General features: G+C 47.8%; 1 protein-coding gene across 6 annotated transcripts; it reads left to right on the forward strand.

Moving 5' to 3' along the window:
- Nucleotides 1–540: 540 nt before the first annotated feature.
- Nucleotides 541–25,880, forward strand: PEX5 (peroxisomal biogenesis factor 5). Of its 6 annotated transcripts, none has more exons than XM_084765071.1 (16): nt 541–559; nt 7,085–7,247; nt 7,531–7,566; nt 7,843–7,975; nt 8,163–8,294; nt 15,874–15,979; nt 16,420–16,510; nt 16,906–17,016; nt 17,244–17,339; nt 17,708–17,827; nt 22,424–22,567; nt 22,733–22,803; nt 23,325–23,537; nt 23,800–23,965; nt 24,249–24,406; nt 24,545–25,880. In XM_084765071.1, exons 2-16 carry the CDS (start codon nt 7,101–7,103, stop codon nt 24,744–24,746), a joined length of 1,926 nt encoding a protein of 641 aa, XP_084621197.1. In that variant the 5' UTR covers nt 541–559; nt 7,085–7,100; the 3' UTR covers nt 24,747–25,880. The 6 variants fall into 6 exon arrangements, with proteins under 6 accessions (XP_084621197.1, XP_084621196.1, XP_084621199.1 ...); XM_084765070.1 differs by lacking the exon at nt 541–559 and adding an exon at nt 6,356–6,513; XM_084765073.1 differs by lacking the exon at nt 541–559 and adding an exon at nt 6,659–6,768.

A 25,880-nucleotide genomic window follows, 5' to 3' on the forward strand; every position in this document is an offset into this window, starting at 1 on the left:
ATTCTATTGGTGAGTGTATAATGTTGATTATTATATATTTTTTTTCCAGTCCTAAACTTTCCATTTGGTTTTGTAACCATGGAACAACCTACATGGTGGACTCTTTAGCTTGCTTGTTTTTAGTTAGTAGCTAATTTTGAAGGTTATTTTAGAGGTTATTATCCTCTCACTGGCTTTGTGGTGCACAGCCTTTGAGACACGTGGGGATGATGATGATGATGATGATGATGATGATGATGATGATGATGATGATGACAGCGTCTAGGCTACCCTTCAGGGACCATGAGGGCTTCAGCTGAAAGCACTGACTTTTCACGTGGGAACACAGATGACTCAAGGATGACTGAAACAGGATGAGTCAAGCTTGGTGTTGCTGCCTCCGTATTGGATCAGTGTCCTCCTCTGATATCTTAACCTTTGCCTCAGATTTCTGCTCACCTCGGCACATAGTCATACTGACCATTCAGAAACGTCCTCTGTGGAACTGGCTTAATTCAACCGAAACCTCCAGGGCTGATGATAGCAAGAAGAGAGCAACTAAGACAGGATCCTGTTCTGGGTCAGTGGAACTTTGTCTAAAGGTCTCTAGTCACCAGCTCCTTCTTGCCTATTGTGTCCGCTCTACCCCCCCCCCCCCCCAACCTGGAAAACTGGGTAACACACCTTAGTTCTCCAGAGAGTGTCTTTGGTTTTGATGGCTTTTAAGTAAATCTTTTTCCTTGGCCCAACAACCTGTACTTGAGTCGCTGGCTGTTTTGAGTGGTGAGGTAACAGACATGGTTTGCTAGCAATATTTAAAAAAATATATCTTCTTCTTTGCTGGGGTTCTGTAATTTTTGGTGTTTGAAATGATCTTGGGGCCTCAGGCATACTAGGCAAGTAAGGCAAGCTGAGCTAACTCTAAACTGTCTTCCCAGCCTGGCTCTGGGTTTTGGTTGATTCGGATAGGTTTATAATTGCTCAGTGAAATGTTTTTAATTATTTGACTAGCAAATAAGTAAATAGGTGTCATTGTAATGTATTTTGTACATATGTCATATTTTGTCCTGCTTTGGCCCCACTCTCCCCTTCTTGCTGATCCCTTTTCTGAACCTAAGTAACTCCCCTCTCCTCTTTGTGCTAATGAAGTTTTTCCTTAAATGATAAGTACCTTAAAACAATGCTAACATCTCTGCCATCTAATTAAAAAAAAAACATACCATTTGGATAGGAAAGAGATATCTGTCTCACTGATGACAGATGGCAAGGAGGCATAGGCTTCCCATTTAGCCTCCAGTGACATCCAGGAGGCCGGGGGTGGGGAGCTTGGGAGACGGTGGGGGTGGGTGGAGGGGTGGAGGAGGGCTTCTCACTGCTTTTGGGCCAGCAAGCCTCTGTAGTGCCTGAGAGCCTCACTAATGGTTGATGGGGACAAAAGCCCTGAGTCCCTGCTTGGCTTCTCTGCTGCTGGCCCAGGGCCAACTGGAATTTTAGAATGTCTTCTGGATGGGCACGAGTCCACAATTCTTGGCCTGTCAGAGAGGTCACTGCATGGAAGTTTCTGTCTTGTAGGTTAGTTGTTTGGCTAGAGAAAACGATAATTTTTAACTTGTGCCCCCTTCCCTCCAATTTTTTTTTCTGGTGGTGGCCTTTTTTTTTTTTTTCCAGTACCGAGCCTGGGAAATGCTAGGCAAAAAGAAATCATTACGCTGTTTTCTGGATCCTCTTGTCCTTGGATGCCTATTCCATTATCCACCTTCCAGAGTTTTCTTACGTTTGCTCTATATTTATACAAGGATGTCAGCTATATGTAACAGAGGAAATACAGCAAGGTACACTTACTTCATTCTCCCCAAAGAAGCTTCCCAAACATGTTTCTAGACACATGTACACACACACACACACACACACACACACACACACACACACACACACACAACTTGTTCCTTTTTTTCTTCCTTTTTTGTATCCACAGAGCCTTCCAGTTGGCTCCACTCTAAAAGCTTTGTCTCATCAAAATTGCCATACTGGGGACAAGCTGCCAGGACATGATGCATTGGGGGGGGGGGTCACATTCAAATCACACCCAAACAATGGCAGCTTGTATCCTCCGTGATTCAGAAGCCCATCCCCACCCTGCAGGGCTGGTGGTTGTGAGGACTCTCCATCACGAATGGGGTTAGGACCTGTGGAAGGAGAGCCCAAAGAGGTAGTCAGCCTCTTATTTCTGAGGGCTGCAGAGACAAGGCGTTATGAGGAGTCAAGACCCTCATCGAACACTGACTCTGCCGATGCTTTGATCTTGTCAGAGTCACCCAGTCTTGGGTGCTTTATCACAGCCGGTGAAAGGGACTAAGACAGGGACAAAGGGTGCGTGCAGGACATTCTTCTCTGGGGGGCAGATTCTCTGATGGACGGACAGGGAGTGGAGGTAAGTCCTTTGAGTCCAAAATTGGTGTGGCGGGTAGATATGCCTGGGAATGTCTATGTTTTGCTACTTTGAACTATTAAAGCCGGCTGAGATTTGCCTAGGTGTGTTCAGAGGGGCCGGCCTTGGGGATGGCTGCATCTTACCACACATACAACTTTCTTCTGTTGCCTCACTGCCTCAGTCAGGAATGACCTGTAACCAATAGACCCTTGTGCCTGCATGAAAACCCAACCTCGGTCCGCAATTGCTAGAGAACGGAGACTACTTGTATTATTCTGCCTCTATGTAGTTAAAATAGTGAAGAAACAGAACTGGAGAGAGCTCAGTGGTAGAGCAATTGTATAGCAACCTGGGGGTGGGGATTGGATCTGTAAAAGGAACTCTAAAAAAATTATTTTATTAATTTATTCTTATTACATCTCAATGGTTATCCCATCCCTTGTATCCTCCCATTCCTCCCTCTCTCCCATTTTCCCCTTACTCCCCTCCCTGTAAAAGGAACTTTTATTCACCTGAGGTAATTGTTATCTGGAAGGTTTACTGCCTGCCTATTAACGTAGGCCTAGACCTGGAAGCTTCTAACGTAGGCATAGAATGCTTCAGCCTCTGAGACTTAATGCTGAATAATTTCACTCTCTGGTTCTTTTTGAGCTCTGGTTGGCTTGTTCAACTCAGCTGTTCTGGCTCACACCCCTCTCCAAGCTGACTGATTCAATCTGGCCTCTCTCAGTTTCTCACTGAATTGCTCTCCTTGGCCTCAAACTAACTCTAGCAATCTGTTCTAACCTTCTCATTCTCTGTCTCCTTCTGTCTTTATCTGTGTCCAGATTGTTCTCTCTTTAAAACTCTCCCAGTAGAAACTGCCTCTGAGTTGCATGAACTGAGCTGCCACAAACTCCACTCCACTGCACTGCCTCTCAACTCACTGACTCAACCGAACTGCCTGAACAGAGAATTGCCTAGAGTTCAGAGATCTGCATGCCACTGTGTCCTGGGATTAAAGGCATGTTTGTACTCCAGCTGTGTCACACAGACCCAGAAGGCCGTTGGATGTGATCACTTGCAGAGCGGCCATGTTCTGAATTAACATTCTTCTACAGTTCCATGTGTGTGGTCTCCGCACTCAGAAGGTAGAAATAGGATCAGGAACTCAAGGCCAGCCTGGGCTACATGAGAATGACCATAGTGCCCCTCCCCACAGAAGCCAGCCACAGCAGCTCATGTTGGTTGATCCCAGCACACAGGGTGCTGAGGCTGGAGGATTGCAGCAAGTTTGACATGTTCTAGGTCTGCACAGTGAGACACTGTGGTTACAAAACCAAAACCAAACCAAACCAAACCAAACCAAACAGTTTTAAGTATAGTATAGCTTAGTTTCTGGAACCAGACTATCTAGGTCAGAGTTCAACAAAGCATGGCCTGGCTTGCTGTTTCTGTAGAGTCTAAAAGCTAAGCATGTGGATGTGTGTGTGTGTGTGTGTGTGTGTGTGTGTGTGTACATTTTAGAGTGATTGGAGTAAAGTCAAAAGAATGGTATGTCGGGAAAATGATATAAAACTATCTTTAGAGTGCATAAGAACTTTGAATGGAAAACACAGCCATGCTTGGCGTACAGCTCTATTGTGAGATGACAGAGATGCCGGGACAGACCGGAGATCCAAGTGTGCCCACTGTTTGGCTCTTTGGAAAGTCTGATGCTACTTGCCGAGGTTCAGATCTCAGCTCTTAAAACTCACAACACCATCCGGGGCGAGTCCCAACATTTCCGAGTCTTCGCTTCCTCACCTGTTAAGTGGGGGGCAGGGGGCTTGATATTAACAGTTATCAGGTGGATTACATAAAGCAATATTTGAACCGTGCTTAAAACCTCGCCTGGCATGTGGTGAATGTAACATGTGTCTGAAAATTAGAGGATTTCTTGTTCCTCTCGAATCGGCAAACTATTAAGGTGTATTTTTATAAAAAATTGTTCTTTTATTGATACAAATATGATTTTAAAGTTGAACCTGTTTTCACATTTAGAACTTTAACGAGTTAAATATAAATGTTAAGCACCCATAGAACTTACTTAAGTTTTTTCCCAGCACCCCTAGGACTGTGGGCCAGGCTCTGTGAAGACGTCTTTGGCTTATATCAATGGTCTTTAGGGTCTATAAGGAAGACTTCTCCAGGTCTGGGAGGCAAGACTGTATAATGGGTTGGTGTCTGGAGCTATCCTGGCATAACACACACAGACATAGACAGACAGACAGACACACACACACACAAACACAGACCGACAGACACATGTCAGAGGACAACTCTCCGGAGGAATCATTTTCTCTGCAACTTTGTGGGACCACCGGTTAAATTTAGGCCGTCAGGCCTGTGTACAAATGCCTCTACTCACTGAGTCATCTTGCCAGCCCTGCTTGCATGGATTCTGACTTTGGAGATACTTGATTTTTGGGTGAGTCCCATTTGTAAAGAAGGGCTAATAATATCTTTTTCATAGGAGTACTATGAAGATTATGATGATTAAAAGTGCTAATGCTCACCAGGTGTTGAGTGTAACACCTGGGGCTTACCGTGCATCTTATCAACATCAGTTATTATCACAAAGGTTCTCCCAATTTCTCGGTACAGTGAATTACGGCTAATCAGCTCCTAACCTGCCAGCAGAGCAGAGGGTCATGTGTTTGGTGGGCTTTGAGTGCTCCTGGGAGATGCTCTCCTGTTTCCGGGATGTTCTGAGATCCAGAACATCATATGTTTTCCTTAAACACTGCTTGCTCCAGAGAGGCTCCTATTTAAAGCATCTTTCAGGAAGGCATCCTCTCCTCCCCGGTGTGATCTAGTTTATTAGCTGCCAGGCTTTTTTCTGTACAATAGCAGCCTGGGAGCAGTGGACATCCAAGGGCTGGGATTTGTGGTCAAAGAGAACTGCGGGTAGGGCCTCTGGGGATTTTGACAATGTACTAAAGACAGAAACATTGCACAGTACTCTGCCTTGTTCAACCGTTGCAGTTACAAGGGCAATTTTGATCTCTTTAGGGCTGGATTTACACAGCCCTTGTTCCCCAAGGAAGGCTACCGTTGAAATCTTCAGGGCAGCCAAGACCCAAGCCTGCCCCAGGGCGCCACCTGCTGACTACCTGCTTCGTCTCCCGCATCCGGCCTGGGATGGTGCTGCCTTTCAAGCGCCAAACTTGCCTTAGCCCACCTACCAGCACTCTGAGCCCTTCCCCTTCCCAGGACATAAATGTATCCCTTGCTCTTGGACCACCCAGGTGAGATATCAAGGTTTGTTTCCCAGTGACCTTGAGGTTTGGCACCCGAGCCAGTTCTCTGGCAGATGGTGGAGCCTGAGGCTTAGGTTCATAGTCCCTGATCAAAGGTATTTCTTGCCACGTTTTCTCAACTTGGAGTTGTGGTAATTAGGCCATCATGACCTTGACCAAGTAGTGGTGCTGGAAGGAGAAGAGAGGAGTGACTCACTGCACTCTCCCCATCCATCACCGGCTTGAGGCCTCAGAATGCGTTGGACCCTATTTTAGTCATCAGAATTTGTCATCATCCGGCGCTATTTTCCTCATTACGCAGGCTAAGTAAAGGAATTGGGGGCAGGTCTCTGTCTCCTTGGGAGGCTGTGACGCTGTCCTGAAGGAGCACGTTGGAAGGAGGTCAGGTCTAGGAGGCCCGAAGCAGGTTATAGATTTGACCCTTGAGATCTCCCGGGCTCTATTTGGGCGATTCAGAGAAAGAGGAGATCCCATAAAGAGAGCTGAGCCTTGGATCTTGCGACCTTTGTATTTCTCCGAGAAGCCTCTCGTAGCTCCATTCCTCTTAAGAGTTTTCCCACTAAGTAAATCCTGGCGTTCTGAGGACTACAAGGAGCGCGACGCAAACTAGTAGTCCAGGACTTCCCCTTTAAGGCTCTCGGCTCCACCCACCACGCTGCGCAGACTTAAGGCCCCGCCCCTTCACCCGTTTCCGTTGAGCTGGGCCACAGCGCGGCGGTCCAGGCCCCTTTAAGGCCGAGTCCCGCCCCCTGGCTCCCGCCCCCACCCCTCCCCCAGCCCACCCCAGGTGCCCCGGCGGGTCGGACGGTGCGGCCCGTGGCGGTGAGCGTTGGAGTCTAGGGGTTGCGGGGTCGGGGCCCGCGTGCCCCTGCCACTGCGGGGGCTTCGCGGGGCGGGGTCGGGGCTGGGGAGGCGGGGCTGGGGGACTCGGGGTGCTGGGAGGGGACCAGCGCGGCGGGGGGAGGGGGGCTCAGGTGACACGGGTCGGGATCAGGTCCCGCAGCGCTCGCCCGACCCCGGGGTGCGGGTCCCGGTGGACGTCGGCGGTGTTGGCGTTCCCCCATCTCCCTTGTCTGGGTAGAGTCCGGATCTAGTCGGGTTGATGATGCGTTACCCGTGCTCCCCAGGGGTCCTGGTCCATTTGTAGAACTGCTGTTGGCGCGTGGTGTCTGAGGTGCAGCCGTGACAGCGGCCGCGAGAAACCCAAGCCGAAAGCCGTGGCTTGGAGTGGGAAGGCAGGAGGACACAGAGCCCCCCTGGAGTCAGGACACAGCTAGGGGGTGGCCCTTAGAGGCCTGGCCCCGGTGGGACCGTCGCGGGCCCACCTGCTCTAGATTGGGGCCAGGGAAAGAGGCTGGCTCTGGGACCGCAGTTCTAATCTTCTGTCCATCAGGGAGCTGGTGGTCACCATGGCAATGCGGGAGCTGGTGGAGGGCGAATGTGGGGGTGCCAACCCGCTCATGAAGCTGGCCACCCACTTCACCCAGGACAAGGCCCTTCGGCAGGAGGGACTGAGGCCCGGCCCCTGGCCCCCAGGAACCCCAGCCTCGGAGACGGTGAGTGTTTATAGAGTTGGAGAGACCATTTCTTCAGCCTGATTGATAGCTGCTTTCCCTGTTGCTAAAGTCGGTGCAGTCACCATTCGGTAACGCTGGAGTGGGCACCGTGCATCCTCACTCGGAGGAGGAGGACAGTATTTTATAGACAAAGAAGCCGAGGCTTTGTGGAGGCTCTTGACTTGCCTCGGGTCACCTAAGCAGTAGAGTTAGAGTTGGGCTGTACTCCATGTGCCTGCTGCCTTCCTCACTAGACATATTACCTCTTTCTTTCTTGTCTTAGGTTTCCAAGCCTTTGGGAGTAGGCTCGGAAGATGAGGTAAATATAGCAAGTTTTTTTCTTTTCTTTTCTTTTCTTTCTTTCTTTTTTGTTGTTGTTAATGGTGATTTAAAAAAAATTTTTTTAAACAGTCCACTCCCATTACCAAAAGATGTGTGCCAATGTTATTTTTATTTTTTTTTCTGGTTTCCAAACTTATGGACTGAATTGTTTTCTTTATCTCCAGTTTCTCTTTTTCTGTCTGGCATTGGTGGGCCCTGCCCCTGGCTGAGGCCCTCAGACCCTAATGGTTCATTTCCCATCCCTCTGTAATAGTTGGTGGTGGAATTCCTGCAGGACCAGAATGCACCCCTTGTATCTCGTGCTCCTCAGACCTTCAAAATGGATGACCTCCTGGCAGAGATGCAGGAGATTGAACAGTCAAACTTTCGCCAGGCTCCTCAGAGAGGTGGGTTCAGGGGCTAGTGAGAAGGGAGACTAGTGGTTTCTATGTGAGGAGGCCAGAGGCCTTCCATCCTCTGACTTTGCTGGCATCAGCAGAGGTGCAGAGGAGACAAAGGCGGTGCCATCCAGGAGTGATGGCAAAGCAACGATAGGACCTGCTTTCTTCTTAGTCTTCTTTTGTCTCATTTAAGCCCCTGGTGTGGCGGACTTGGCCTTGTCTGAGAATTGGGCCCACGAGTTTCTTGCCGCTGGAGATGCTGTGGATGTAGCTCAGGATTATAATGAGACTGACTGGTCCCAAGAATTCATCGCTGAAGTTACAGGTGAGGCCTGTGGGCAAATCTGTGCTGGTTGTTGTGGAGTGTTTAAACGTTCTGCTCCGATGTCCTAATTCCTCTTAGGATATAAGGAGGTTTTGGCTGCTAATGACTTTCTACATCTTTAATTCGTTTCTGTAGGATGTTAGGTGTGACTTCTTGTCGTAATCCTAGGTAATCAAAACATATTAAAGAGAAAACTGGGTTTGAGTGGAGAAGAAAAGAGGCGGGGCCGGGGGGAGGAGAGGGAGAGAGCAGGAACGTGAGCTAGAGCTTAGGTCTGCCTCTTTGTCAGCAGCTTGACTTCTTCATGTCTGGAGCTAGAGATTGGATGGAGGGCACAGGAAGAGAGATGTAGTGACGGAATCACCTGGGATGGCATTCAGTCATTTTGCGTAGAATTGGGGTCTGGGGCAGAGTGTGGTTATGGAGTTCAGAAGCTTGAAGTAAAGCTAGGCCACCTGTGTATCTGTGCATTTCTCATCTGTAGACGGAACAAACTGTGAATGGAAAATGTTAGGGAAAAATTATGTCTGCACTAAGAGTGTATGTGCTTTTTGAGTTTTTAGGCAGGGACCAAGCTGTCCTCCAAATCCCTATGTAACTGTGATCTTTCTACCTTAGCCTCTTGAGTGCTGCGACTCCAGGTATGAACCACTGTGCCTGGCCATGTGTTTGTGTGTGTGTGTGTGTGTGTGTGTGTGTGTGTGTATTCATTATTTCCTAATTGCTGTAATTACTGTATATATAACATTTACATTATATTGGGTGTTATAAGTTGTATAGAGATGTTAAAAATCATAGCGGGATATGTGTGACTTATATGCAAGTACATCATTTCCTGTGAGAGACTTGAATCTTCAGAACTTTGTGTCTCAGTGAGTTTCAGGAACATCTTTTATAGATGTTGAGGAATGACTTAATGGTCTTTGAGGGTAAAGATTTCTGTGATGATAAAAAATATTAGCTTCTATGTACTTGCTGTGTTCTGAGCTCTGTGTTAAGTGCATTGAATACATTATTTATTTCCACGAGAAGGCAAGTTCTAGCGACTGTTTTTAGGACCATTTTACTGATAAGGATACTGAGTTTTTGAGGTAACTTGCTTAAGATAACATAGTATTGTAAGTTTTAAAAAAAATAGAATTTTTATTTTTAGGCATTTTTTTTACATGTAAACAATATGTCTTGATCATATGTTACCCCAACTCTTTAGAACAGTTCCCAACTCCTTCCTCCACTTGCTCTAGATACCCCAAACATGTCCTTTTTCCCTGTTAATAACCCACTGGGCCCAGTTAATGCTGCCTGTCAGAGTGTCAGAAGATCTTGTGCAGGTAACTGTAGCTGAAGTGAGTTCATGGCGTGACGAGCATGTCATCTCAATGAGGATGGTATTTTACAGCATCCCTCCTCTGGCTCCTACATTCCTGCCACCCAGTCTTCTGCGATGTTCCCTTGGCAAGGGGGCTTGAGATAGATGGCTCTTTAGGGTCACGTCTTCTCAGCACACTGACCAGTTAGGAGTCTCTGGTACACCTGCTGACCACTGCAGAGAGAAGCTTCCCTGGGCAAGGCTGAGGGCAGTAGTGATCCTTGCATATGAGCATAGGTATTTAGCATGCTGCTTGACAGCGTTTTGTTTAGGATTCCCCCTAGGTGTGGTCGGGATCTGCCTCAGTGGACCCAGCTGTTGTTCTGCCCTGCCAGGCCTGTACTTGATGCTCTGGCTTGGCTAGGTCCCTTGGCTTATTGCCTCCCTGCAGATTGGCTTTCTTCCGTGAGCCTATCTGATTAGGGCAAAAGGAAAGCCTTCCTCTTTCTGGTTGCTCACAGCGAGAAGCATTGTTTGGCCTTGTTCACGCCAAGAAATCCAGATTGGGAAGAGATACAACTGAAGAAAGTTACAAACATTTGCGGCTAGGCGGCCACATGGCCCTGAACAGTTGACGGTTTGAGATGATGGGGCGTTAGTTGTGTCTCCCCTCACCGTTTCTTACTCTGCTGAAGGCAGGGCTTCCCCCCCCCCCCCCACAGGAGACGTCACCCAGATGCCTTTCCTAACGTAAGCTGGGCAGGCAGTGTTCTAGGTTTCTTACTAGTGTTGCACATTCTCTGCTAGGCTGCAGTTTAAAGATTTTAAGATTCATACAAAGGGTGTCAGTGGGAGACACGATACCCAAACTGAGGCCTGTTTGTACCAGGTGCCATGCACTTCAGACTATTACCCTAGACCCTCAAGTCTTCCCTGTGTGTGGAGTTGCCTTAAGCCCAAAGCTGTCCAAAGATCCGAACCTTTCAAACCTTAAGCCTAAGTGACACATGTTAGTTCAGAGAGACTTCTGTTGGAATGGGTGGGCATCCATCATTTTCCATAATTTAAAGCTAGCAGACAAAACCCCAAACCCTTCATGTAGCTAAGCACAAAGCAAGAGCCAGATTTTCTTCGAATCCATTGCTTCCTGCTGGTGAAGTCTTCCCTAACTCACAAACGAAGGCAGCTTAGGAACATGCCGGACCTGCCTGACCTGTCAGTTGTCCTTGGAGAGCTCTTCAGTTTTGCACATTCTTTTTTTTTTGCAGCTGTGCCTGCTTCACAGAGGCCCGGAGCTGTGGGACTGGGCTCTGAAAAATTGTTGTAGTAGGACTTTGGTAGTGACGAATGAATGCATTGAGATTTGGAGGAAAAAGCTAAAAGACACTGACTTTCTGGGAATTCATGTTTAATTTATTTAAAAGATTTTTTTGTTTTATGTGTATGCACCTTTTGCTTGTATGTAGTCTGTGCCTCACATGTATTCATTACCTGCAGGAGAAAGGGATGTAACACTTCCTGGCACTGGATTTGAGACTGTTGTTAGCTGCCACATGTGGTCTGGGAATTGAACCCAGGTCATCTGGAAAAACCCTTAAATAAGGCAGTGCCCCAATCACTGAGTCATCTCTGCAGCCCTAGTGTTCATGGTTTAAAAATTGCCTTTTCCTAGTGTTGGTGGCTAATAACGTCAATGATGTAAATTAACAGTTGTTTTATAGATAAGTAGATGAGACAAATTATTATACTTTTTAAGATCTTATTAATCAAGTTTTGGTGTTTGTGAGACAAAAATCTCATTGTAGCCGTGGTGTGCCTCCAGCTCCCTTTGCATACCAGCTGGTTTTAGTTTCTGCTGTCTTTGCTGAATGTCAGTGTTGCCAGCATTCATCCTTATGCCTGGTTTATTTTGATTTTTTTTGTTTGTGTTTTGTTTTTTTGAGACAGGGTTTCTCTGTGTAGCCTGTCCTGGACTGGCTTTGTAGACCAGGCTGGCCTTGAACTCACAGCGATCCGCCTGCCTCTGCCTCCCGAGTGCTGGGATTAAAGGCGTGCACCACCACACCTGCCTTATTTTGATTTTTTTGAGAAAAGGTTTTACTATGTAGCCTGGACTGGCTTTGAACTCACAGTCCTGCCTCTGTATCCCAAGTGCTGGGATTATAGGCATGCTTTGTACACTTTCCTCTTTTCTTTTCTTTTTTTTTGAAACAGGGTTTCTCTGTGTAGCTTTGGCTGTCCTGGACTTGCTTTGTAGACCAGGCTGCCCTCGAACTCACAGAGATCTGTCTGTCTCTGTGAGTGCTAGGATTAAAGGCATGTGACACCACTGCCTGGCTCTTATTTTATTTTTAACACCCCGCAACCCCGTTTTTTTTTTTTTTTTTTTTTTTTTTTTAAATGAGACAGGGTTTCTCAATGTAGCCTTGGCTGCCCTGGACTCTATTTGTAGACCAGGTTGACCATGAATTTACAGAGCTCTGCCTGCCTCTGCCTCCCAAGTGCTGGGATTAAAGGTGTATGCCACCATGCCCAGCTTTAATCCCTATGTTTAATGTTCTAGAATTATTGATGCTTATCTTTCTATTTTAGCTTTTTATATGGAAAATTTTATAGTCTTACTGGTAAGTGTGAAAAACAACAACAACAACAACAACAAAACCCATGCAGGAAAGTTCTGTGTTGCCATGTCACAGATTCTCCCCGTGGTGATCAGGGATTCACTCTAGTATATCCCGCAGAGCTACTGGCTTTCTCTAGTTTTATGTGCTATTATCTGTGTGTGGGCAGTTTTATGCAACTTCATCAGATGTTAGATTTGCGTAAGTACCATCCCAGTTCAAGAGCTGGTCCATCACCACACAAGAGCCTCCCCGCTTTTTTGGTCTGTCATACTTCAGATAGATGTCTTCTGGCCAGACTGTATCTCACGCTTACTCAGACCTGGAGATGAAACTCCGCCCTCAGGTGGCCTGGTTTAGCATGGTGTGTGTTTTACTCAGGGTTCTCCAGAGGAATGGACAGTTATAGAATGAAGGGGAGGGTGAGGGGGTGTTTATTAGAATGGCTTACAGGCTTGGGTCCTGCTAGTCCCACAATGGCTGAATCCAGCAGTTGTTCAGTCCACAGGGCTGGATGTCTCAACTCTCTTCAGTATATACCAGAATCCCGAAGAAGTGGGCTCCAATGCCAGTGAAGGAATGGACTTGGCAGCCATATTGAGAGCAACAGGCAAAGAGAGAGAGCCTCCTTCTTCCATGTCTGGAACAGACTGACTGCTAGATAGAATATGTAGGCTGCCAGCAGAAGGTGCCGCCCACATTGACGGTGGATCTTCCCGTCTCAGAAGATCCAGATTAGAAGTGGGTCCTCCCACTTCAAATGATTTAATTGAGAAAAAGGCTCTCACAGGTGCACCCAGCTGCTTGGGTTTTAGTTAATCCAGAAGTAGTCAACTTGACAACCAAGAATAGCCTCACAGCGTGTGGGGTTCATAGGCAGCTATGAAATACTGACTTGTGCTGTTATAGGGAAAGTTGCAGGAAGCAGTAGCGTAAGGTGGTGGTGCTAGCTCTTTCATGAGCAGAGGATGAAGAGCTATGATGTGAGCCAAGAGGAAGTCTTCCTGTGATGTTCTGTAAGGTTTGCCCTCCCCAAACAGTAATGGCAGCAGCTTGCTTTGTTACTGGTTTTATTTTTGTTGACACTCCTATGGGCTGTCTGTTACTATCTGTTTGTAGATAAGGAAATGGATGCTCAGGAGTTAAAACAACTACCCTGAAATACGTGGTGAATGATGTGTGGAGTTCGGGCTTGATTGTGGGTGACCCTAGGCTCACGCTAGAACCTCATGCTCTCCTACGGAACCCTTGCTGATGAGGGTGGGGTTCTGAGAGTTTGACTTTTCACCTTGTAGGTGTGCTCAGAGCACAGACTCAGTGACAAGCTGTACGATGCAAACAAGAGTGTGATGTCCAGATAAAGGCATGTCTAAATGGGTCTGGTTTTCTGTAAAGATTTCTCAAAAAAGGTGGGGAAGCCAGTGTTGCTCATTTGGCTATTGTATCCGATTCCTCTGTTGGGGCAGGTTCCCAGTGCCAGAAAACTCAGGGTCTCGAGAGCCTGAGCCAAACTGTGCTATTGTTGTTTTTACTGTTTTGAGGTGCTGGGGACTGAATTCACGCCCCTATGCACGCAAGGGACACTCTTAGCCCTGAATTAGAGCAATGTAAGGATGTTTCTCATCTCTGTGTCTTTTCCCCTAATGTGTGGTGTTTATGTGGTAAAGTCCAGGCATGTTAGATTTTTTTTTCTATTTTTTGTTGTTGTTGATGAGAACAGTCTACTGACTTGCTTTGTGAAGAAGTAAGGAGGAAGTGGAGAGGAAGTAGGAAGAAGGGATTATTTTCAACACATCTGGGCTAAGGAGATGTTACTGAAATCCGTTTTGATATTAAACATTTGTTTTTCAGTCTCCACATGTAAGCCAAAGCCTAGCTAGGGTAAGGGGAGAAAAATGTTAGCACAAGACCTGGAGGCAGAGCCTGTAGTTGTTGAGGGTTCTCAAAATTAAAACACAGAATCTGTAAACCCAAGCAATTGCCAAGCATACATTTTATTATGCTAATTATACACGGCTCGTTCACAAGTAGGTGTGTGTCTTCTGAGACCTTTGGTTCTTTTTTTCTTTCAGATTTTGACATTATTTTCTCAGGTTTTGAGACTGATTTGTTGAAATTACTCAGGTCAAGTCTTTGGTAAATTGTACATCAACACTAAGGGGCTAGCAGTGTCTTCTCAGTGTGAAAGCAGTGGCAGACTTCCCAGTGGGGATTGGATGAGCGAGTCAGCATCTGGGATGTAAAGATGGCGGGACACAGAGTAGAAGGAACCCGGGCTGGTGCCTTCTCTGCTTCCTCTGCACACTGATCTGCTCACTGCTCAGTAGGACAAAGTTCAGGGGGTGGAGAAACAGTTCAGTGCCCTCGCTCAGCATTTGGCCCCATGCTCACAGTGCCCTTTGCCACTGGAGTTTCTAAGATAACTTTAGATTTTGACTGAAAAACATGGCCTCTTAAAATGAATCAAAGTAACCAAAGAGTCAGGAGTGTGACTCCGGCCTGTAGTCCCAGTGCTTGGCAAGTTGTGACAGAGGACCTTAAGGTCAAGGCCAGCTTGGGCTGCGTAGTGAGACCCTGTTTTAAACATCCCAAATGCCAACAACATAGTGACAAAAGCCAGAACAGGGTTTATCTCTGGGTGTAGGGGCCCGAGAACACCTGTGAGGGCACACGCGTTCCTGCCGTTGCCTGGCCGGGGCTGAGAGAACTGTGTGCCCAGGTTTGGCACACACCTCCTATTTCATGCATAGTTCCTGTGAGAAAGCCCCGTGACCCCTGCTTTTTACCAAAGGTTGTAGACTGCAAGAGAAAGGATTTGGAAGGACGGGAAAAGGGAAGGAAGAAAGAGGAGGGAAAACAGGGAAATAGGGTGCGTGTGGCCAGGTGTGGTGGCGCATGCCTTTTATGCCAGCTAGCAGCAAAAAGAGCTCTCTGTGAAGTTGAGGCCAGCCTGGTCTATGTAGTAAGCTCCAGGACAGCCAGGACAGCATCTCAGCACTTCTGTTTCCTTCCAAAAGAGAAGAGGGCGCTACTGTGGTCAAAACTCATATGGATGTGTGGAAATGATTTATTGAAGCCCCTTATGTTGTACGACAAATACACCCTAATAAAGAGTAAAAAGAAAAATTATTTTATGTGTATTTTTTTCCATGTATGTCTGTGCTGTACTTGTGTGCTTGGTGCCCTTAAGGTCAGCAGAGGACATTGGGGCTCCTGGAATTAAAATTACAGTCAGTTGTAAATCACCATGTTGTTTCTGGGACTTGAACCCAACTCCTGACGAACAGACAGTGCTCTTAGGCACTAAGCATCTCCCCACCCTGCCTTCTTTAAAGGATAGGCTCTTTGATAGCCTTCAACTCTTGAGCCTTCTGTTTTGGCGCTGCGGGTGCTAAATTCTTACCTGAGCCTTCTTGGCAGGTCTCCAATTCCCAACTCTCCATAAACTTCCACCCCAGCCCTCTTGGAATGGCTCAGCTCCTGAAGAGGATGTTGGGGATTTATTAGGATGCTCTTTTGAGGAGGCGCTCTCACGGACTTTCTAGGCTTCTGCCTGCTCCTGTTTGGCTGAGTTGGTCCATGGGTCTGTATTACTCTTTCTCTGATCTTACTCTGGAGCCTTGATGAGTTCCACAACGGCCTTTTGCAGACCCCTTGTCTGTGTCCCCTGCCCGATGGGCTGAGGAGTATCTGGAGCAGTCTGAGGAGAAGCTGTGGTTGGGAGAGCCGGAAGGAACATCTTCCACTGATCGATGGTGAGTCCGTGGGTTGCTATGAAAAGAGTACAGTTTGGGGCAGTTTCCCTAGCTTCCTCCATGGACATTCCTACCAGCTTGCACATTCCTTTTTATTTCTATTTATTTATCGACACTTCTGCTAGTGTTACTGGCTTTTCCCCTGTGGGTAGTAATCCTACACATTCCACTGGAGATTTGTAACTGTCTTAATGCCCCCTGTTTCCTTGAGCTTTTTCTTCTCCCCCACTGCAGAGCCGTGTTTGGGGAAGGAAGAGTGAAAACACTTTCCCACTTCCACCAAGACATTCTTCTTTAATGTGATTGGAGCTTGTAGCTCCTCCAGGGAGTGGGGTAGCACTGTTGCCCCGACCCCGTACGAATTATGGTCACCATAGGACACGAGTGGGGAAGAGCGTGGGCAATGGGGTGGGTGACTCGGTCTTTCTTCCTTGCCACAGGTACGATGAATATCATCCTGAGGAGGATCTGCAGCACACAGCCAGTGACTTTGTGTCCAAGGTGGATGACCCCAAATTGGCTAACTCTGAGGTGAGTCACTTCCTGGTGCATTGCTCAGCAGAGATGGCATTGAAGGCAGAAGCCCTCCTTCCCTCACACTGCTGTGCTGTAGAGAGGGCATGAGATTCTAGGACTGTCTCCCTCTGGAAAAAGGAGATGTGGATCCGGCTATATCTTCCCACTGTTTGCCTTATTTCTTTATCTACGAACTCTTTGTCTTTTCACTGCCTTCTCAGTTCTGTAGAGGCAGGGTTTCCTTTGTGTTTGATCTCTGCCCCCCCTTTTTTTCAGGGCCTTTAGCATTATCTTGATGCAATTAGAGGTGTTGATAGGGAGGGGAGAGTGCAGGGTCTCCTTGGGCATAGTTGAGAGTGCACACCTGGAAGTCCTGTCCCAAGGTGCCTATGTGTGTCTCTGTGCCCCAGTTCCTGAAATTCGTGCGGCAGATTGGCGAGGGGCAGGTGTCCCTGGAGTCCGCTGCAGGGTCGGGCCGAGCTCAGGCAGAACAGTGGGCAGCAGAGTTTATACAGCAGCAGGTAGGATATTGTTGCTCCCTAGCCCACTTCAGACCGCTGCCAGGGGCTGGAGCAGGGCTCAGTGGGAAGGGGTTTTATTGACAGTTTGCCTTGTAGCATCTGGATCCTGAGTGGGTGGGGAAAGAGTCTCAGAGCATCTGGGCTGGTGGTGGTTAATGGGGTTTCAGTCAGTGTGTGGGAGTGGGAAGGGAGGTGGTGGAGGGGGCAGAGACGATTGTTTGTCACAGGGTGCATCAGAGGCCTGGGTTGACCAGTTCACAAGACCAGGAAACAACACGTCTGCCCTTGATGTGGAATTTGAACGAGCCAAGTCAGCTATAGAGGTGAGAGCAGCTGGTGTGGGCGTGGGTGCTCCAGGACCACGCCCTCCCACGAGAGTATGGTGGCTTTAATAGTGCCAGAGGTGACGGGCATTGTCTTATGGTGTTCTGGATCATATGGGACGGGAGTACGTAGGTGTGGGATGGGTGCTTTTTTAAAAATGCAAACTCTTGGACATCACTCCAGATTCCTGCATCGGAATCTAGGGGTAGGACCAGGGAATTTGCATTTTACAAAAGCTTCTCTGATGATTGCTGAATCCATTGAAGTGTATGCCTATTGCCTTATTGACTGGACCCCAGTAGAGTGGAGGGTGGGTGGGGTGGTCACGAAGCATCTCCTTTTTCTATCTGCCTTCCCTTCCTTACAGTCTGATGTCGATTTCTGGGACAAGTTGCAGGCAGAGTTGGAGGAGATGGCAAAACGGGATGCAGAGGCACACCCCTGGCTTTCTGACTATGATGACCTTACATCTGCATCCTATGACAAGGTAGGGGCCCCTGGCTTTCCAGGTTCTAGAATCTGAAGTGTCTGTGCTGAAGCTATTGCTGTTTTTGAGCCTTTTTCTATGGAGAGAAATCTGACTGATACCTTGACGCCTCCTGTCCAGTAATTGAGTGTGCTACATTCTTGAGGATAAATTGTTAGTAAGAATACCTTTGTCAATAATACAGTGGCACCCTGCCCTCAAGGGAAGGTTGCACACGATGCACAAGGACAGGTGAGCAACTTCTCTGGAGGTTGCACTGGGACAGTATTTCTGTTGGTGACTCCCTGCTGGGCTGAGCAGTGGTGGTTGATGGATCGTTTCTCTGTGCACACTGTGACACGTATCTTTTTTTTTTTTTAGCTCATGAGTTCAAGCTTCCTACCCCAATACTAGGGATTAAACCAGGGCTGGTGCGTGCTAGGAAGGGCTGACAGTCCCACTGAGCTACACCCCTGATCTCTTCTTGTAGGAACCAGGCTCTTGTCCCAATTTCAAAGAAGTATATTAAACAACTTAAACAAAGGAACATTCCCCAGTAGTCTGTGGTGAATGATGGTTAGATTTTACATGTGGCGTGTGCTCTTGACTTAGAAGTGTGTGATTTTTCTGTAGTCTCTGTGAGTAACTCTGCTTGTGGGTTGCAGGACCGGTGGGCTGTGGCTGTGACTCAGCTTCTGAGTTGAAGTGTGAGAGGTTAGGAAGACTTGCTTGCTCTTCAGGAAGATGGCGTAGGAACTGGTAACACCTCTTTCTCAGCTTATGTGTGGAGGTTCCTGAGAGGCAAAGCTGAGTGCTGGAGGTGGATTCTGACATGGGGAGCTGTGCAAAGACAGGAGAGGGAAGCTCAGGGACTGTGAGGAGATTAGGGCTCGAGAGCCTTGTCAGCAGCCTAGTGCAAGGGAAGATGTGGCTGTGTTGTTTCCATCTGATGCGTGCTTGTCTGAGAATGGTCTTTTGTGGTATGTTAAGGGGCGGCTGCTAACTTCTTGGGACCTTGCCTTGTATTTTGCCACAGTATATAAATTCCTCTTATGGAATAACACTTTAATTATTCTACATTAGCAATTTGCTACATTGTTAACTTATAATTGGCATTTCTATACATTTGATAAATGGAGATGTAAGTACTATTTTCATATGGGCAATATTTTCTTCTAGTGTTTATTACTCCTGTATTTATGACATGTATGCAGGATAGCTTTTTAAGTTATAAGCTTCATTTAGCACATATTATTCCCATATTTATGACATGTGGGGCCAAATACACCTTTAAATTAAAAGCCTAAAATACAGTCAAGGAGCCAGGTGTGAATGGTGGTGCACACCTGTAACCCCAGCACTTGGGAGGCCGAGGCAGGAGGATTATAAATTAGACTATATTGGGTTAGTGAGATTGTTTTTTAAAACAAACAAAAACTGTAATTAAGTTATTAGATCCATGAACCCTATTTGATATCATTGATACCTTGAAATATTGCAAAAGTAGGCATAGAAACACTTGCACAAATGCTTCATGACAGTGTTCCGCTTTATTATTCACTTATAGTGAAAAGTTAAGTGTTGTCTGTCCTTAAGCTAAATTGTACTGAATTATATGGAATTATCTGAGTTAATTATTAAACTCATGGGTCTTTTTGTGCTTTTTGTTTTTTGCATGTGCCTGTGGTGTGCATGTGTGTGCTGATGCCAGAGATGGTCATGGCTGTCTTCCTTAATTGCTTTCCACTTTCCTTTCTGGGAGGGGTCTCTCAGTGGACCCAGAGCTCACAGACACAGCTGTAGTCTAGCTGGCCTTCTTGCCCTGGGATCCCTGTCCAGCTGGTGTGGATGTGTGGGTGCTGGGATCCACACCCTGGTCCTCATGCTTGCTTGGAAAGTGCTTTGTCCACTGAGCCATCTCCTCATCCCTTTTTATACATTTTTTAGTTAAAATATTTTTTTTTAAATTGATAATCCTTAGATTTTTCAGAGGCTATGTACACCCATGGCTTAAAAAAGCACTGTAAACTGGACTGGGCATGGTGGTGCATGCTTTTGATCCCAGCTCTCAGGAGATAGAAGCAGGTGGAGCTCTGTTAGTTTGAGGCCAGCCTGGTCTACAGAGTGAGTCCAGGACAGCCATGGCTACACAGAGAAACCCCGTCTCAGAAAACCAACAAAACAAAATGAAACACACAAACAAAAACCCAAAACAAAAACTCCACTATAAACTGTCATCAAAAGCATTTCTGTGATGGGAGACTCTGATGCTGTGCTCTTTCTGCAGTGTGATCTGTGAGACTTTGGAACAGCCCAAGGCAGTGGGTCAGACGAGATGGCTGCCTGGCTTAGAACTCTGAGGTGGTGAAGTGATGCTTAGCTCATTCTGCGTTCTGTAGCCTTCGGAGTAAACATCTTATCTTTGCACAGTGGACTAGTAAGGGCCTAGAGGAAACTTGGTTTGAGAGGCGATGGCATTCATTTGTTGCATTGTCTGCTGAAGACACATGAAGAACGCTCATCGCTGGTGGCTGCCACACACAACATCGCACCTCAAGGAAGTAGCTACAGCTACTGTTAGTGAACACTGCCTTAAGATTTTTAGTAAGGCTCTCAGTAGCTTTGAGGCATGAATTATAGTCATTAGGAAATTCCGTTACATGAGATAACAGTCTGTTTCCCACAGAGTGGCTCATAGGATGGAGTCATGATGGACAGCAGTTAAGGTTGAGTGTGAAAATATTTTTTCTATTAAATTCAGATGATCTAGGGTAGAAGTGGCCTATGGAATAAATGAACTTGCCGCTTGTTTGTAAATGGTTCAGTGGCTGATAATGGTTTTAGCATTTTTAAATGTTGGAAAGAAACCAAAAGAATAATATAATTTATAATACCTAAAAATTAAAATTAAAATTTCAGTGTCCGTGAATAAAATTTGATGGTGACATAGCCGTGCTCATTGCTTTACATTTGCCCCAGCTCCTCCTGTGGTAGGACTGAGCAGTTGCAGTCAGACCTGCAAGGTGTGGTGTATTTATTGTCTGGTTGTTTACTGAGAAAACATGGCTATCCCCTGTAGTGGCATTTATTTCCTGCCTTCTGATTTTCTTTTTTTCAACACAGGGTTTTCTCTGTGTAGCCCTGGCTGTCCTGGAACTTGCTCTGTACACCAGGCTGGCTTCCAACTCAGAGATCCGCCTGCCTCTGCTTCCCAAGTGCTGGAATTAAAGGCCTGCATCTGTCGACTTTTTGAATTTTTAATTATTTCCTGGCTCTACTTGGGACACATTTTCCTCATCCATCTCCAACCGTGGGTCTCATGCCTCGAACCCCGACTTCTTTGTAGCTGATGACTCGCACTTTAGAGCTTCGAGCCTCTGGTTGTTGCCTTGTTTCACAATGATGGACCACCCAGGGCATCCTGTCTTTATTCTGTGCAGTTTAACGTGAAGTTCTCCACATCTGTGCTATGCTTGAAGCCATGTTCACCAGACTTTCTGGTGTCCTGCATATGTTTTGTGATGGTAACTGTTTACTTCCCTGAAAGGAATATTTTACCATATTTTTCAGACTGTAAGATGCACCTGACCATAAGCTGCACCCAGTTTTTAGAGCAGTAAAAACAGCCATTGGACCATAAGGTGCACCCTAATTTCTGCCCCACCCCCACCCCCCGCCAGCCACTTTTGCGGGGAAAGTGCATCTTATGGTCTGAAAAATACTGTGTTTGTCCAAAGCCATGTGACTCACCAGTGACTTTGGCCTTGCCTTGTTATCTGTCTACTTTATGCCAAATGCCAGTTGGCAAAGCTTTTTAGGTGACATCGTGACTTCCTCAGCCGAGAACTCCCCAGCTAGAAGAGAACAGTGTCCTACAGAGACATTCTCTGCCATCAGATTTTGGGGTTCAAGCTTTACTTAAAAGCTAGCCCAATATGGTGGCTTATATCTGCAATGCCAGCACTTGGGAAGGCAAGGCAAGAGGACAGCTGTGAGTTTGAGGCTAGTCTAGGCTACATAGCAAAGTATGTAAAAATTTAACAAATGAAAAAAAAAAAAAACCAAAACACAAAAGAAACAAACAAACTTAGTTATGGGGGATAAACTAAGTGTTTCTGATGTAACTCAGTCAGTTCATGGTCAGTTACCTGAGTTGGGTAAGCCTTGCCTCGAAGGCAGGGCCTCTGTCTCACATCACACTTACCTCATATGTCATCACGCCATGGGAGGGCAAGATTTACACTAGGAGTTAGGACACCGAAGAGAGCCTTCACTGTGACCTGCAGGTGCTGCGAGAGGTGTGCTCTGCCCAGTGGGAAGAAGTTGACCATATGGCAGTGCAGGCTTGTGAAGACTTCCTGAAATGACTTTATAATCCCAGCACAGATACTTGCAGAGTCACGCAGCTTCTTAGATGCTGTAAAGAGGAGGTGGAAGCGGAGTGAGGCTCAGCTTCGCCTGTCATGGACGATCTTCACAGTACAGAGCATTTGCTACTCCTGTGTGGAAGGAAGCCTTCACCTTCTCCACCTGTCTTGGCTGCTGTTCTCCCAGCCCTGCTGCCCTGATTGTCCGTATTCCCTCTTAGGAGTCCCCCGTCACTTTCCTTCCTCCTAGGGGTACCAGTTTGAGGAGGAGAACCCCCTGCGTGACCACCCTCAGCCTTTTGAAGAAGGGCTGCGTCGCCTTGAGGAGGGAGACCTGCCGAATGCCGTGCTGCTCTTTGAGGCTGCTGTGCAGCAGGACGATAAGCACATGGAGGTGAGTGCGGTCTCGTTCTGACGCTTCTCCCAGTGTTGTGGGAGGGCCTGAAGAGGCCTGCGCATGGCTGTGCTCCCCTCTGGGGTGTGAGTGAGAGGGTGAGTGGAGGATGGCAGTGGAGGAGCGGATGCAAAGTCAGTGATGGAATTGTCAACTTCCCTCTAGGCTTGGCAGTACCTGGGCACCACCCAGGCTGAGAATGAGCAAGAGCTCCTGGCTATCAGTGCCCTGCGGAGGTGAGTGTGCCACTGTGAGGGCAGGTAGATAGATGCAGGCCTCTGCAAGGAGCCCTTAGCCTGAGAGGCACCCAGAGCCAGGTCTTTGTCTTCTTTTCTGGTCACAGATGAACCTGTGAGATTGTTCCGAGTCATCATGGCTTGGTAGAGACTAGAAGAGAGTGGAGCCGCTTGGGTTTCATTTGTGGGATCTTGGTTGGTCTTTGGCTGCAGAAACTTTGCCCCATCTCAGTCAGATTGGGCTTTTTTTCCTGACAGGCTTTTTCTGTGGAGCCTTGGTCTTCCTGGACTCACTTTGTAGACTAGGCTGGCCTTGAACTCACAGAGATCCACCTCTCTGCCTCCCTGAGTGCTGGGATTACTGCCTGGCTTCAGATTGGGGTCTTTACCATTAGCTCAGGCCATAGGGTTCTTCTCTCTATTTAGTTGAGAGGACAGAAGTGAGGCCTCCCTGACTGTTTCAAAGCTCGGCTGTGGCTGTCATTTGCAGATTCTCAGTCTGCTCCTCTTTGTCCCCTTAGGTGTCTGGAGCTAAAGCCAGATAACCGGACTGCGCTGATGGCGCTGGCTGTAAGCTTCACCAATGAATCCCTGCAGCGACAGGCCTGTGAGACCCTGCGAGACTGGCTGCGCTACTCACCGGCCTACGCCCACCTGGTGGCTTCTGGGGAGGAAGGGGCTAGTGGCACAGGACTGGGTGCCAGCAAGCGCATCCTGGGATCTCTGTTGTCTGAGTGAGTGGGCGGGATTCCTGGGTGAGGCCAGGACTGTGAGTCCTAGAAAGGACATGACCTTGATTTGGGAGACTGGGGTATACTGAGATCCAACAGCCTAAGCCTGCAATGGGTTGCTCAAGTTCAGCTGAAGGGGTCAGCAACCTGCTGTGCAGTGCTGTGGGGAAGCAAAGCAGGCCCTAAGCCCGAGTGTGGGTAAAGGAGGTGACTGGGAAGTTGATGAATCCTGGGAGTAGGGTTGACTCCTTCTTCTCCCATTTAGCTCCCTGTTTCTTGAAGTGAAAGAACTCTTCCTGGCAGCTGTGCGTCTGGACCCTACGTCCGTTGACCCTGATGTGCAGTGTGGCCTGGGAGTCCTCTTCAACCTGAGTGGGGAGTACGACAAGGCTGTGGACTGTTTCACAGCTGCCCTCAGTGTCCGTCCCAATGTGAGCCTCAGGGGCAGAAGGTTGACAGTCATTTGCTTGCCAGTGTCCACACAATGAAAGCCCTGGGAAGACTGGGGGAAGAAAGGGCGGGCGGGGAGAACAGGAGCACATGGACACAGGGGAGTCCACGTGGGATGATCCAGTGACCACACTGGGAGCTGCCGAGGTGGAGAGGGTGGGCTAGTGGCTACATTAGCCAAACAGTAGCGGAGCAGCTGAAGGAGTGGGTAGAAGTAGGTCCAATCCCAGCCCATGTTTCCAGACCTCTCCGTCCCTTTCCTAGGACTATTTGCTCTGGAACAAGCTTGGGGCCACCCTGGCCAACGGGAACCAGAGTGAAGAGGCAGTGACTGCCTACCGCAGAGCCCTGGAACTACAGCCCGGGTATATCCGGTCTCGCTACAACCTAGGCATCAGCTGTATTAACCTTGGGGCTCACCGGTGAGTATGGCTTGCATCGTAAGCAGATGAACCTTGTCTTCCTGGCTCTGATGTCTGATGTCTGGTCCTCCTTCCTTATGCCCCTTCTGCCTCGCCACTGTTGGTCAGCTCACCAGCCCTCGTTGCTCTCTCCTGCAGTGAGGCTGTGGAGCACTTTCTGGAGGCCCTGAACATGCAGAGGAAGAGCCGGGGCCCTCGGGGCGAGGGGGGCGCCATGTCAGAGAACATCTGGAGTACCCTGCGATTGGCGCTATCTATGCTAGGCCAGAGTGATGCCTACGGGGCAGCCGATGCGCGGGATCTGTCTGCCCTCCTAGATATGTTTGGCTTGCCCCAGTGACAGTGGGATGGGCTCCCCTGTGAGTGTCTGCCTGGAGGGGTCGTCGCTCTGGGTGTGACTCCCTCTCCTTCAGTGGGCCTACCAAGGGGGTGGGCTGATGACCACAAGCGGTACGACCTCTCAGGAGCTGCCTCGGTGTAGGGGTGCATAGCTGTGTCCTAGGTCCTACATAATTGTAGGGAATGAGCTGTCTCCGGCCCTTGGTAATTCAAGGGCTGTATATCCAGCTACAGATCTCTTTCTGCTCATCATGCCCTTTCTTGGTGCTGCTTTCTGGGTAGGACCCAATGACATAGAGAAATTGTTGTCATCAGCTGCCATTTCTGATAGGGTCTACCACATTTGTAAGTCTCCTTGCCCTACTACTCCTGGGAATTGGTAACAGTCCAGCTACCGTGGGCAGCTGTATGTAAGAGGTTCTCCTGAGCATCTGTGTGATGCTGTCAGGGATGGATGTTAGGATTTGGCCTGTTAACTGAAACGTTGATGTGGCTCCACAGAGCCGAGCTTGGGCTCATGGTTCTGTCACTCACAGGAGCGAGCTTGGATTCTCTGGGTGCATACTGATGCAGTGGATGCTCATGTGGTTACTGTAGTGCCCTCAGGGCCAGGGCTTGCCAGTGCAGGTGCCATGGCCTATGAGGGAGGGAGGTTCATCTGTGGAATGAGCCCAGAGTCTGAGGTGGGACAGTAGGGGGTGTGGTCAGTACTGCAGCTCCCTTTTCTTTTTTTGGGAGATTGTAAGTAGGAAGTGAACAAACTCTTATAGCAAACTGGTTCAGAAGTTGCATTCTTGCCAAATTCCCAACAGAGGGAGGGTTCAGGGTTACCATAAGCCTTCTTGAAACATTTATGGGGGATATCATTGAAATCTCCTCCCACCCCTGCCATATTACTTCCAGAAGGTGAAGATCAAGGGATCGTGAGGGAGCAGCTGGATTCTTCTCCACTGTTTTCTGTGTGGGAAGACGTACAACCCCCTACAAGTGACTGCTATGCCTCTTGCCTTGTCTTCAGTAGCTAATGATCAGAGATTTTTTTTTAAACTGCCATGGTCCGAAGGTTCCATACTGAAATTTATTTTTCTTTGTATGCATATGTGTAAATGATTTAAAAATAAAACTGTAAAATATT

The sequence above is a fragment of the Acomys minous genome (genome assembly GCF_964271855.1).
Source record: "Acomys minous genome assembly, chromosome: 17".
In the NCBI taxonomy this organism is placed as follows: domain Eukaryota; kingdom Metazoa; phylum Chordata; class Mammalia; order Rodentia; family Muridae; genus Acomys; species Acomys minous.